Source organism: Eretmochelys imbricata, chromosome 9, assembly GCF_965152235.1.
Source record: "Eretmochelys imbricata isolate rEreImb1 chromosome 9, rEreImb1.hap1, whole genome shotgun sequence".
In the NCBI taxonomy this organism is placed as follows: Eukaryota; Metazoa; Chordata; order Testudines; family Cheloniidae; genus Eretmochelys; species Eretmochelys imbricata.
In genome coordinates, this window is record NC_135580.1 from 27,276,739 (window position 1) to 27,291,047 (window position 14,309).

Below are 14,309 nucleotides of genomic sequence, written 5' to 3' on the forward strand. Positions count from 1 at the left end.
ACCCATCAAGGGTCCTTGTGCAGTCTGGAAAGCCTATTCTCTGAAAACCTGCAATTATTTCAGGAACATTTGTAATGCCCACTATTTTGGGGTGCATCAAGAGTCCTGATCACCTCATAAACCTCCAACACCACAACCCCCACAGTTGATTTGCCAGCTCCATACTGGTTAGCCACAGACCTGTAGCACTCTGAGGTATCCATCTTCCAGATACCTATCGTGACTTGCTTCTGGATCAGCATGGCCCCCATCATGTGTGCACCCTAGCGCTGAAGGGTTGGGGCAAGCTGCTCACAGACTTTCAAGAACGTCTGCTTCTTCACATTAAAGTTCTGGATCCATGTCCGCAAGACGGTGTGATCCCACCTATCTGTGCTTCTGGCCCTGCTCCAGAAGCACCGGTCGACACAAGGGAAGCTGCAGCTAAGCCAACAGGTATGAGCAGCATCAGCTGGTTTGGAGCAGGCACAGAGCTGGCACGTCAGTATCCTCCTCCAAGAGATGCCTTGGCAGTTCAAAAACCTGCTGCTGAAATGTCCACAAGCATCTCACAGATGCTCCATCTGTGTCCCAAAAATAGGGCTGAGAGCATGAGGCAGAAAAGTCTTTCCATCAGGGTGGATCCATCTTGGCTTTGCCTGCAGGAAGCATATGGACACAAAATGGCCCAGCTAGATGTGTTTGTGGGCTACAACCACCCAAAATGCTTCCAGTCAATTGCCCCAGGACAGACAGACAGACAAGTTCTCCCATAACCCACTATGAAAAAAGCCCCTGAGCAGCTTCCGCTGGTGAGGGCACTAGGAACCTTGGGATACAATAGCACACCCCCACAGAAAATAAAGTTCTGACTCAAAGCTGACTACTGCAGTTTGGACATGCCAGCACAAATGTGAAGGCCAGGTTTCCATTGCAGTGTGGACACTTAAGCACGGACTTGGAAACACAAGTCCACAAGACCAGGTCCCATAGAACTGGGCTTAGTGTGCCATGTAGACAGAACCTCTGTAATCTGACTTCCCCACACAGCAGAACCATAAGGTTCCACTGCTTTATGATCCTTCTGCATCAGGAGCAGAAATAAGTGCAGCTGTGTATCTGTAACAGAACACTGGAAACAGCTTTCCTATGAACTGGTATATGCAATTGAGTTAATGAACAGTACAGTAACAGAACTATTACTGTGTAGATTAAATTATGCTTTTGTTAGCATCATGCATTTTTTAAAGGGAAAGACAGTAACAACAGTACAATATTTCTTTCTGTTCCCCTTCTCCTCTCTCGCTCGCTTTCTGTTTTTTAAGTATATATATTTGCTCAATAGGTACTCAGGGTCTAAGAAATGGTTTTAATGTTACTCAGCTATCTTCCCACTTAAATGAACATTATTTCCAGCACCAATATATTTAAAATAAGATACACAAAAACTGCAGTTGTGAAAAGACAAAATGATCCCACCACTCAACTTTTGGAGATAAGAAGAATCCAGATCTGAACATTTCTACTTCAGAACATAAGAAATGCTTATGGTGTCCATCAAGTCCAGTATCCTGTCACTGCCAGGGACCAGGTCCAGTTGCTTCAAAATAATAAATCCTGCAGTAGGCTGATATTGGATAGCCAGCCCACAGGGAAAGTTCCCTCTGAACTTTCAATAGTTAGAGGTGCATATGACAGATTTGGAGTTGCCAGAAATAATTTATGAATATTATTTGCTGACCGGGTGATTGTGATGTCCACTGTATGCATATATTTAGTTAACAGGATTACCCAAAAATGCACACAGGAAGGAGGGGGAAGGGTGGGTCCTGATAGATACTTATCAGCAAACACTTCTGAGACAATACAAGAGCAATTCATCACTTTGATTCTCTGGTGTGACCACCCGCTGGGCTTCCCAGGCAAGTTTACCCAGGAATGAACCAGTCCCTGAAGAGGAGGTGGAGGTGACAAAGAGACACATGAGAGAGAGAGAGAGAGAGATTGATTTGAGACTGAGAATATAAGGACTGCTGTGTGGCAGTCCTGGTGAGTTAGACCTATGGAAGACCCCATCAGGAGTGTGGTTAGACTCCAGGTAAGATAGACATAGCGCACACACCTTCCGTTTTAAAATTTTTTCTTGTAAATTATGCATTGTTTCTATGGTTACGCAAATAACACTTTTGTTGTAAAAGGTAATCCGGTGGATAGAGTCCCAAAGGTAAGAGCAGCAAATACTGAACCCAGTCAGACTTGCAGGGTAAGAACATTGGTTACACAGGATACTGCAGCCCAGGATTCAGTCTAAGGGTATGTCTACACTACGAAAATAGGTCGATATTATAGAAGTCGATTTTTAAAAATTGATTTTATACAGTCAATTGCGTATGTCCACACTAAGTGCATTAAGTCGGCAGACTGCGTCCTCACTACCGTGGCTAGCATCAACGTACGGAGCAGTGCACTGTGAGTACCTATCCCACAGTTCCCGCAGTCTCCGCCGCCCATTGGAATTCTGGGTTAAGCTCCCAATGCCTGATGGGGCAAAAACATTGTCGCAGGTGGCTTTGGGTACATGTTGTCAGTCGCCCCTCCCTCCGTGAAAGCAACGGCAGACAATCATTTCAGGCCTTTCTTGTGTGGGGACACCATACTGCTTTCAGCGGATGGTGCAGTAGGACTGCTAACTGTCATCATCCACCACTTCCGCTGCAACTCTGCTCCGCTGCTACTGTCTCAATAGCGAATTTCTTCATGTTGTCTGTCATGGGCTCCCAGGTACGTGTGTTCTTCCTTGGGAAATGTGCGCGGTGTTAACCATCATCCTCCACCGCTTCCGTTGCAACTCTGCTCTCCTGCCCTCATGAATCCACCTCGCAGGTCCTCTTGTTGTTCTCCTCTATAAATATCTATTCTCGTGGCATCAGTCATCAGCCATCGCTTCCGCTGCAACTCTGCTCTCCTGCAGACGCTATACCAAGGCAAGCATGGAGCCCACTCAGATCACCACGGCAGTTATGAGCATTGTAAACACCTCACGCGTTATCCTGCAGTATGTGCAGAACCAGAACCTGCAAAAGCAGGCGAGGAGGCGATGGCAGCGTGGTGACGAGAGTGAGGAGGACATGGACACAGACTTCTCTCAAAGTATGGGCCCCGGAAATTTGGACATCCTGGTGGCAATGGGGCAGGCTCATGCTGTGGAACGCTGATTCTGGGTCCGAGAAACAAGCACAGACTGGTGGGACCGCATAGCATTGCAGGTCTGGGATGATTCTCAGTGGCTGTGAAACTTTCGCATGCGTAAGGGCACTTTCATGGAACTTTGTGACTTGCTTTCCCCTGCCCTGAAGCGCAAGAATACCAAGATGAGAGCAACCCTCACAGTTTGCAAGCGAGTGTGGAAGCTTGCAATGCCAGACAGTTACCGGTCAGTTGGGAATCAATCTGAGTGGGCAAATCTACTGTGGGGGCTACTGTGATGCAAGTAGCCAACACAATCAAAGATCTGCTGATATCAAGGGTAGCGACTCTGGGAAATGTGCAGGTCATAGTGGATGGTTCTGCTGCAATGGGATTCCCTAACTTCAGGATGATAAACAGTCCTGGCTGTCAGGGAGAACAGTTTCTCCACTTGCCTGTTGTGCGCTATCCTCCTCCTCCTCATCATCTTCCTCGTCCCCAAAATCCTCATCCCTGTTGCGTGAGACTCCCCCCTTGCAGGTGTCCACGGACAAGGGTGGGGTAGTAGAAGCGGCATGTCTGGGGTTCTGACCCAGAGCAGCCATTTGCCTCTTTGGTAGGCTTGCCTGAGCTCCTCAATTTTCATGCGGCACTGCTGCGGGTCCCTGTTATAGCCTCTGTCCATCATGCCCTTGAAGATTTTTTCAAATATTTTGGCAATTCGTCTTTTGGAACGGAGTTCTGATAGCACAGATTCGTCTCCCGTTCGGTCCATGCTGGAGCTCTTTTGTGATTCTGGGACTGCATGGTCACCTCTGCTGATGAGCTTGCCATGCTGGCCAAACAGGAAATGAAATTCAAAAGTTCCCGGTGCTTTTCCTGTGTACCTGGCTAGTGCATCTGAGTTGAAAGTGCTGTCCAGAGCAGTCACAATGGAGCACTCTGGGATAGCTCCCGGAGGCCAATACCTTTAAATTGTATCCACACTACCCCAAATTAGACCTGGTGATGTTGACTTCAGTGCTAATCCCCTCATTGGGGGGGAGTACAGAAATTGATTTTAAGAGCCCCTTTAAGTCGACAAAAATGGCTTTGTCGTGTGGATGGGTGCAGGGTTAAATCGATCTAACGCTGCTAAATTACACCTAAAGTGGTAGGGTAGACCAGGGCTAAGAGTGAGAGAATCACAGGAGAGGTAAAGACATGAAGTCTGAAACCTGTGGGGGTGTACTAAGAGACAAGAGAGGGGTCAAAGGTGGAGCTAGTCTGGTATCCATGACAGCAGGCTTATAACCTAAACCTTGAGGGTTTACATTCCTTCCAAAACTCAAAACTTACTATCATATTTGGACATTGTTGTTATTCATATAAATGTCTATTCCTTTTTTGACTCCTGCTTAGGTCTCAGCATCCACGATATCAAGTGGCAATAAGTTCCACAGTCTAACTGTGGGTTGTGTTTAAAAAAAAAATCTTTTTATGAGTTTTGAATTTGTCACGTTCCAATTGTGTTGGCTGTTCCTTTGCTCTTGTGTTATGAAAGAGGCTGAATGATCTACTACTTTGTACCACTCCTTATTTTGTAGTTTTATCATAACAATCTTATTACCTTTTCTCTTAGATAAACAGTCCCAGTCTTTTCAATCTCATTTCACATTAAAGTTTTTTGGCCTTGGGTCCATTTCTAGTAAATAGTAAATATATTATTTTAAAATGAAAGCTAATGATTAATTTAGTAGACACCGAATGGGTTAACTAATTCAGTGCATGAAAATGAGGAAGGAAAATTTAAAAAAAACCACCCCACAATTATGTTCCGCTGTGAAGACAAGTTTCACTATTCTTAATGTACCAGTGAAGGTAACAATCAGCATAGGAACAGCAACCAAGTATTTCTTCAACACAAAGGAGAATTTCTTTTTATCATAACCTTCATACAGGTACCTTCAATATCTATGTTCATAAAGATGTATTAAATATATAGACTATGCTAATGACTTATACGGTATGTCTTCTGCTCAGATTGTTTTAAAATTGTGTTGAGAAATGAAATATGGTTTGCATTAAGCAAGAAATGTTAAAAACCTGAATGCTACTAGTAACCCACAGAACAGTTATTCCCCTTAGAACATGTTGCTTTTAAGCCCTAACCGTGATATTTAAACTCAAAAAGGTTTTCTTTTTTTTTTATGTTCCATGGGAAGATAAGCTGTCTTCCAGCCACTTGGCTGTGATACCAAGCTATTATAGTATATTAATAGAGTCCTATATTAATGTACTATATGTTATTTCTAATATATTAGAAAATAATAATAAAGTAATACAGAAAATATCTTTTTCCTTAAGGTTTACACAGGAAAAAGACAGGTTTAACTTTTGTAGGAAATAGAACACAAATTTGGTCAACAGATGTTGTTAATGCAATGAATATTAAGAAATTTCTGGAAGTATTATGCACAGGTCAGTAGCATGTCACATTTTAAATATTAAATTTCTCACTTTTTTAAAAATAACTTTCCTCCTCAGCTTCTGTTTTAAACAATGAACTGGAGTATCATCACCACCACCAATGGGACAACATCTTTCTCTGGACAATGCCACAGAGACACCAGAATTGCACATGTGGTATTCCCAATCCTCTACACTGTCATTTTCCTCATTGGAGTTATATTGAACAGTTTAGCTATTCGGGCTTTTTTCCAAATTCAAAGCACCTCTACTTTCATCATCTACCTCAAAAACACACTGGTTTCTGATTTCATAATGACTCTTACGCTTCCTCTGAAAATTCTTACCGATTCAGGACTGGGACCATGGCAACTTAGAGCTTTTGTTTGTCGCTTTTCAGCTGTGGTATTTTATGAATCCATGTATGTTAGCATAGTACTACTTGGACTTACTGCTTTTGACAGATTTCTCAAGATTGTGCGACCTTTTGGGAAGTTTTGGGTGCAAAATGTCACTGCTGCACAAATTCTTTCAGGTCTTGTTTGGCTTTTCTTCTTTGTCCTCTCCTTGCCAAATATGATTTTATCAAACAACAAATCAACACCCCTTTCTGTGAAGAAATGTGCTTCTCTGAAGAACCCCTTAGGACTGAAATGGCATGCAGCTGTCAATTACATATGTCAGTTTATCTTCTGGACTGTGCTAATTCTAATGCTTCTATTTTATGCAATCATTACCAAAAAGGTATATAAGTCTTACATAAAAACTCAAAAGAAACATTGCAAAAGCAAACAGAGGATTAATGGGAAAGTATTCATCATTGTAGCTGTCTTTTTCATATGTTTTGCTCCATTTCATTTTTGTAGAGTACCATACACACTAAGTCAAACTGGCAGTACAAGTGACTGCAATGTACAGAATCTATTATTCATTGCTAAAGAAAGTACTCTTTGGCTAGCTACTACAAATATTTGCATGGATCCTTTGATATACATAATCTTGTGCAGATCGTTTGTTGAAAAAGCATTCTGTGTCAAAATGAAAAAATTTAGAAGTACAATTCGGGAAAATCCAACTGTCCCCTTGGACACCGGAATATCTGTGTAGATTCTTGATTTGGTGTAACTTTATAGCTTTTTGTAATTTGCACTAAAATATTTGCAGAAAGGTTGAAGGATATTTTGTGTCAAGATGTTTTATTCTAGAACTGAAACTTAAAGGGTCGTTCTTCTCTGAAATGTGACTTAGTATAATGTTACATTATGCCATTTTTACAATCAAAAGCTACTCTGCTTAACAAATAAAATGCTGTTTCTTTAACTGCCAGACCCAAAAGCTCAGCTTGCAGTCCAAGAACTAAGCTGGGTTCTTTCCACCTGATGCAGTATCATCATGACCAACAAAAGTTCCGCCAGCCAAACCTTCCTCAATGACACCTGTGCAGCCACAATGTCTTCACGTTGTACCCCAAGTGATAACTGTTCAACTTCACTTCTGTCAATGGGGTTGCACAGGTGTTAGGACGTAGTGAAAAATCACGTTGATGGCAACGCATTAGGTGGAACAGAATCCGGTTCACACTCTCGCACTGCTGTGTTGGCTCCACTGGGCTAACAGGAGTAGAAAGCACTAAAAGCTTTTTTGTTACTAAAACAAGTAGATAAGGACAATACACACAGTGATTGGAAATGGTGAATATGAAGATGGACTAAAAATACTTTGCCTAACTTGGATAACAAGAGGCACATGGCAGAGTATACAAATATTTAAATTCTATCTACTGCATATGAGAAACTAGTGTAAAATTTACTGCCATCTAAAACAAACAGCAGCTTTTTGCATATTGAATGTGGAGGCTCCTATTCAACATCAAGGTTTTGTTGCTCTTAGAAAATGGCACTGTTGGTTGTCGCTTACCATATATGGAATCACATGGCAGGGGAGAGGAAGAACTTCTTTGCTTGATACAGAAAATTATGATGTGTATGAGGCAAGTCATCCCCCGTCCCCCCCTTCTGCACATTGCATCTCTCATTTTCTTGCCTCCTCCATCACCCACTTTTCCCTCCTCGTCAGTGTAGTGATGACAAAAGGAGAAGACACTTGTGTGTGGGAGGCGGTCCTGGAGCAACAGGAATCAACTCAGGGACTATGAGGCACTGGAATCCTCTTCTCCCATAGGTCCACGCAGAGCCCTGGGTTGCAGTGCTTTAGGAAGACTAGGCTGAGAGCTGTTCAACACCCATGAGTGGGTAAGCCCGGAAATATGTCTCCTGTCCCTCACCGGGAACATCAATCACCTTGAATTCAAAAACACTGCACAGAGAGACTGGAATACATAATATCGGATAAGCCCTCTCCTCCCCTCCCACCCTGAACTGCCTGCCAGATTCCACTCGCGTAACTGCTGAGGCCATACTGGTCCCCTGATTCAAATACAAGATGGATTCAAAAGGGGCTGAGTCCAAGGAGTTGTCACATTCTTTCCAGTCTAAAGGCTGGCAACATTTGTTGTTTAAGCCACCAACTGTCTAATGACCATTGAGTTAAAGTCTTGAACTAACCAAACAGTATAAAATAATATTAAAACTTGCCAAGTTTCTGGAATGTTTTTAGTTCCTTCTGACTGGCTATACCCAACCTGTCCTCTGATACCATCTGTCATCCAGGACAACAAACCAAAAAATCCCCACAAAAAGTTAGTTTTGAAGTAAAATTTATTTATTTAATTAAATAATTTTTCAGGTGGGGGGGAATGAAAAATATTTGTTCAGCTCAACTTAAAATGGCATTTTCAAAACAAAATGTCAAAATGATTTGTTCTGAAAGTGTCAAAACAAAAGTGTTTTGACATTTCCAAAACAATTTTTTTCCGTGGTGTTTTTTTTTGTTTTTTATGGCTGATACTATTTGTTGAATTCAGGTCAAGTTAAGCAAATAGTGTCAGCGCTCCGAAAATACATTTCTGGGACAAAAAAATAGTTTTACCTGTTTCTAACCATCATGTCTTGGGTTGGCAGATGAAAATTTTGTAGGGTTACACTGAGAGGTCAGAATGCATCAGAATTCAAACCCCTCACCCCGAAGGTGTTTTCTATTTTAATCCATCACCCCTTGTAGAGGATCTTCTTAGCCCTTTTTTAATGGCTGTACAGTATGTGGTTATCTATTTTATATTTGTGGGTTGTGATGTTGTGAAGCAACCTGGCAGAGGGAGTGGAGTGAGCTACTTATTAATAACATTGTTCTCCCATTCATTAGGATAACTATAATTAATCCTTTCTTTTTTTTCCTTCAGTCATTATTTTCCTCTAAAAGCATCAGACACTTTCTTTGGTTCCCTTCCACTTTTCTCCATGGGTTATTTTCAGAACTTCTGATATCCAAGGTAACCTTTTTCAGCAACACTGGTAGCTATTTGGACTTTTTTCTTTTTTTTTTTCCCCCTTACCCAAAGCAGTTCTAGACTGCTATACCTTAACTATAGCAGCATTTAGGATTCCTCACCACACTGCTGGATTTAAATATTATTTAGTATTTTAATACTTGTTACTTATTCACTAGATATGTTAGTTCCACAAAATGCACCCTCCTGAACTATAATAGCTTTGTACAGTGGAGGCCTGTGAACACATTCTTTCAAGTAGTTCTTAATTGTAAACTTCTCTATTATTAATGCTTTAAATCAGTTCTTTCCTCTCAGCAAAAATTGGTGTTGAGCATTCAATTGTTTCTCCAGTCCTTAGCAGAATTATTTTGATTGCTTTGGCAAAAATGAACATATGACCATAGTTATTTATTTCAGTAGTGTCGAAGTTAAAACACTTTTCACAGCTCTATCACTTATTTAAAGAAAAGTGGTAGGAAAGAGGCAGAAGATGGAATACACATTGCTGATCCCACTCGCATATCATAACCATTACCACCATGGCTAATGCTAAATTAAAAAAAAAATGAATAAGCAATTCATAGTAAATTAGAGTTAGGCCCAAACCACAACATTGTATCTAAAAACCTACTGCCCTCTACCCCCAATTCCTGTATTTTGGGGAACTTTGGAACGGATTCAGAACCAAACTTTGCAACTCAGACATCTCTTTGTAATGGGCTGTACCAGAACTCTGAATGTAAACAATTCTGTGACTTTCAGGAAGTTCAGATATGGATCCATTTCCCAGTTTAAACTATAATTCAAGCTTATCTTTAGTGTAAGCAGATAATGGGAGAGAGTCATGTCGTTCATTGTACAATATCTCTGTGATAAAGCTTGATGCAAATTTCTAACACAAACTGAAGGAGAAGAAAACTTTTGATTTTGTCTTTTATCATCTGCTGTTTATGAAACACTGCAGTTATTTAATAGCACATGTACTGCACAGCACAAGTAGCAAGAAGATTGCAACTAATGGTGGGTGTAACCACTATATAAACTGAGTCGTTCCTTAAAACAGGGGTGTGCCAAAGGTTTTTACAGAAGTCTGAATCAGCTTTTTTTAGCTGCCTTCATCTTAAGACACTGACAGAGAGGCAGAAATACAAACATTTATAGTATAGACGGGCAGACTTGTTGCAAAAATAAGAGACCCAATTTTTGCTCACTTTAGAAAGAAGCATCTATTAGGTTTTGAAATGTTTGCAGAGTCTCCAATTCGTTTGGGTTTTTTTCATGTTTTTGCAATTCACGTTTCTATCTGGAGAACAGGAAACAAACTGTCAAAATACCATGAGAAAAGCTGGCCTTACAGCATTTTGGAAATATAAAAAAGCATGTTCTCCTGAGATTTCCAACCCAATTTTACAACTCAAGAAGTACAGATAGACTGGAAAACCTTTTTGATTTGCCTAACTCTAGTTTATAATGGAAATCTAATACCCCATAGCTTGAAAGAAAATTAAAACCCATAGCTTCTTTACCGGAAGTCACGTAACCTTGTCTCAACCAACTTGGCATACATTGATAAACCAAAGAGGTAACAGTGCATTTATTAAAATAAGGAATGGACAAACTATCCGAGATAAACTTCCCCCTAAACCAAAGTTTCCTGAAACTCACTCTCTCCCCTCCCATACACACACAGAAAGTTCAAGAAAGCTTTTCCATTTTCACAGCTTGCCTCCATCCTTTTTGCTTCTGTTTGAAGCTGCAAGCAGAAATACTTCAATATCACAAAAGAAGACACTCATGAGAGATGTCGGTCTTTACCACAGCCAGGAAGTACCAAAAACCTCACCACAAAGGCTGTTCTTTTTCAGCTCTTTTTGCACAATGAATGGCTTTGCATAGTTCAGATAAAACAAACAAACATTTCACACTTCTGGTGGCTTTTCCAAACCTGACCCTTTTCACAAATATGATTTAACAGGGCTGGCTGGAGCATCTCAGACACCACAACTGATATTACAGAAATACCCTGTTTTTTCCTTATACAGCAACCACACAGGAAGAAAAAAACAACATGTATAAGATTTTCACTCTAGGTTCCTTTGTTTTGATGCATAATTACTGAAGAAGAGCTTTTCCTTTAATTTGGGCATCAAATTTCTCTCTTACGTGCTACACTATGGTGAGGAAAGGAACAAAACACACTACATAGTGACCAGCTGACCAATTTAAACCTCATTCTTGTCTCAACTGGAACATTTTTTTGTGGTTTGAATTGGTTCTGAGAAATAAACCTGACTCCAGGCCCCTATTCTCTCACCACTCTCTTCCTCTTCACTTTTACAACACTGCAAATAGACCCTGAGCACTATTCCTTTATGTAGTACTTGCAGTCTGGACTTTGTGTCATTTCCCCATGACAGCCACTTGAGTTTATTTTGCCAACTTTCAATCTATTCACAAGTCATTTTGTTTTCTAACAGAAGCATTTTTCAGAGAGCCATGCAGCTGGATTCTGCAGAAACCCACGTGCTAAATAGTCTTATTTTGATAAGCCCTAATACAGTCCTTGTCTCTGTTTCTAAGTGCCTTGTTAAAAAAAAATATATATATGAGAGCTGGTCTTCACATGGTATGTCCGCTTTTCAGATCACCAGATCTCACATTTTTTCAGCTCCAGGAATAACTCAATCAGGCATCAAGAGTTCACAAAATGCCTCACAAACACAAATTCTAGACCCCATAGAAACGCCTAATTTTTAGGCAACGGTAGTGCAAACCCTTCTAACAAGGCAACAATACCTCTCTCACTACAGAGCAATATTCTCAATTCATCAGAGATGCAGAAATAAAAGGTTGTGTTGTAGACAGTAGTTGGGAATCCAAGGAAGATATGCAAGATGTTTAACATACACGGTACTCAAGCTTAGAGGTCCTATGTGAAATCAATCCTAAGGCAGATATTGGCAGAATCCTAATATTATAGGAGTTAAGCCAAATGAGTCAAAAATACAAGCTGTATAGTTCTCCTTCAGAAATGAGGAACCAATCAAGAGGCATAGTTCCAACTAGTGATCCATTAACGCTGAGGTGAAAAAACTACGGGGCTGAAGATGGAGGGAAGACACAAGAGATACTTTGCATATATTGGTTCTTATTGAAATTCTCTCTTTATTTGCCCCTTTAGTAGGGTGGGGATCAAGACAAAGGTAAAAGTACATGACTTGAGTAAAGTAGTAAGAAAAAATATCATATATCATAAGCCAAACCCTACAAATGTCCATTAGAGGAGCCTGAACAGGCATTAACAGAAAATGTGTGTATTTCCAATTAAAGGAAGGTGATTAGTGAACAGTGCCATATGAACTCTGAGCACCTCCTCTGATGTGGTTATGTCATTGTTCTCCTAATGCACACTCAGTTAAGTCGACATCATCTCATGAAATGGCACCACTTTCCATAGGTACACACAGAGGTAGGCACGTTTTCATGTTCCAACAGAAGAATTTGCTACTTGCAGTCAAAACTCAGGTTTCAGAATTACATTAGAACACACATCAGCTTTGGCCTCTGCAGCTGAAACACTCAGAACTCAGAAGTTTTGCTGAACACCACTTTAGAAATCGTGAAGAACCATGCCCATATTGTAAGCTTGGTTCATTCCACCAATTTTCTGTTAAAAACACCATAAATACATCACACAGGTATTATCCAGGTGGTAAATGTGTATTAAAAATAAACCTAACATTTGTATTTTCAAACATGACAATAAAAAGATGTAGTATGAAGCAATAACGTAATAACTGTTCTAAAAAAAGTTGTTCAAGATTTATGAAATATAAGAATTATTCTATAATCACTAGAATAATATATAGACACAAGCACATTGAATCTTTAAATAATCTGAATAATAAAGATATAGGGTTGGTTTTCAGCTGCTCTCTTCAAAGTTTTACATTTCTTTCACATCACTTTCATGACTAACCCCATGGTATTCCCTTTAGACACTGACTAGCCTTGACAAGCTTCAGCTTGAGAACTGGCACACACAATTGGATTAAAAAAGCATGTAGGATCTTATTTTTAACCTTTTCATACTCTTATCCCTTTTAGTCTATGTAGTTATTTATACCATGACCACCACAGTTGTAATTAATCACTACTGAAAAAATCCATCTATTGTATTTTGGGGTACCAATAACTAAACCCTTGGACCTTTCTAACAAGTATTAAAACAATGTCAAATAAATGTAGCTTAATTTTTCATTTAATTGTGTGCGTATGTATGCATATCTGCATGTGCATGCGCGTCTGTCCGTCCCACATTTTATAGGCAAGTTATGCCCTAAAGGAAGAATTGATATGGGCCTGAGTGCATTATAGAAAAACTTCACAAATTTGTACTAATGAGGATAACCCATTAGTAAGGCTTGCAGACTAGTGAGCGTCTACAACAATGCCAGCAAGGACCTTCTACCCTGCATGGACTTGGGGAAAGCACTACAAAACCTACCGGGAATTATCTTAGCACTTGATAACACTTCAGAACAAAAACTACTGCAACCGCAGTTGGTTACAGTAGCTGAAGCGTTGGTGATCAAAGTGTAACTAGCCAGCTGAAATGAATAACTTGGTTACTGGGATGAGCTTGCAAGTTCTGATAAAAGAACAAAAGGTAATATACAGAAGTGTATGTTTCCACTGGCTCACTTTGTATGACTTCCATTCCCTTCAGCAATAGATAACACCACAAAATTCCTGAAATCGGGAAGCACATGTTATTTCTGTGGGGAAATGCAGAAGCAGGTGGCATTACCTACCTTTGACCAGAACCGGATAAAAGCACAAATGCATGGATGGATGGCATTCACAACTCAGACTCTGGTGTGGGCTTTTCTTTTTTTTTTTTTTTTACTTTAAACAGGCAGCAGGGTAGAACAGTTCACCGGTACAGGGATAGAGGCTCCCCATTAAGCAGATGGTTAGACCCATCTGGTATTAGCACTGTGTTTCCAAGCAGGAGGTCTGTTTAAGACATTAAAGTGAGAAAGAGGAGGACTGCCTCCTATCTCTTGCATGGCTGGGTAGGAATAAGTTCACTATCACAGACTTTTGAGGAAGGGAAGGACAATATATATGTACAAGACAGAGGAAAACCCATAGGTGCTCTGATATGCTCCAGAAGCAGTTTTGGCCTAGTGGTCATTGCAGGGAAGTTCTAATAAAGGCCAGAGTTTTTTCAGAGACCTGGTAGAGCCCTGCAGAGACTGGAGAAATGGTGAATTAACCACCTTCTTCTTCTCCTGGTTTAAAA

General features: G+C 40.4%; 2 protein-coding genes across 2 annotated transcripts in view; one reads left to right on the plus strand and one right to left on the minus strand.

Moving 5' to 3' along the window:
* MED12L (mediator complex subunit 12L) overlaps window positions 1-14,309 on the minus strand; it is a 326,616-nt gene that overhangs the window by 126,664 nt on the left and 185,643 nt on the right. The window lies entirely within an intron of this gene.
* On the plus strand, window positions 5,038-7,084 carry P2RY13 (purinergic receptor P2Y13). Its single transcript, XM_077826178.1, has 2 exons — window positions 5,038-5,105; window positions 5,692-7,084. The coding sequence occupies exon 2, from the start codon at window positions 5,707-5,709 to the stop codon at window positions 6,718-6,720; it is 1,014 nt and encodes a 337-aa protein (XP_077682304.1). The 5' UTR covers window positions 5,038-5,105; window positions 5,692-5,706; the 3' UTR covers window positions 6,721-7,084.

Excerpts from the sequence above, each read along its gene's own strand:
- P2RY13 (XM_077826178.1), top strand. The coding sequence starts at position 5,707 with ATGAACTGGAGTATCATCACCACCACCAATGGGACAACATCTTTCTCT.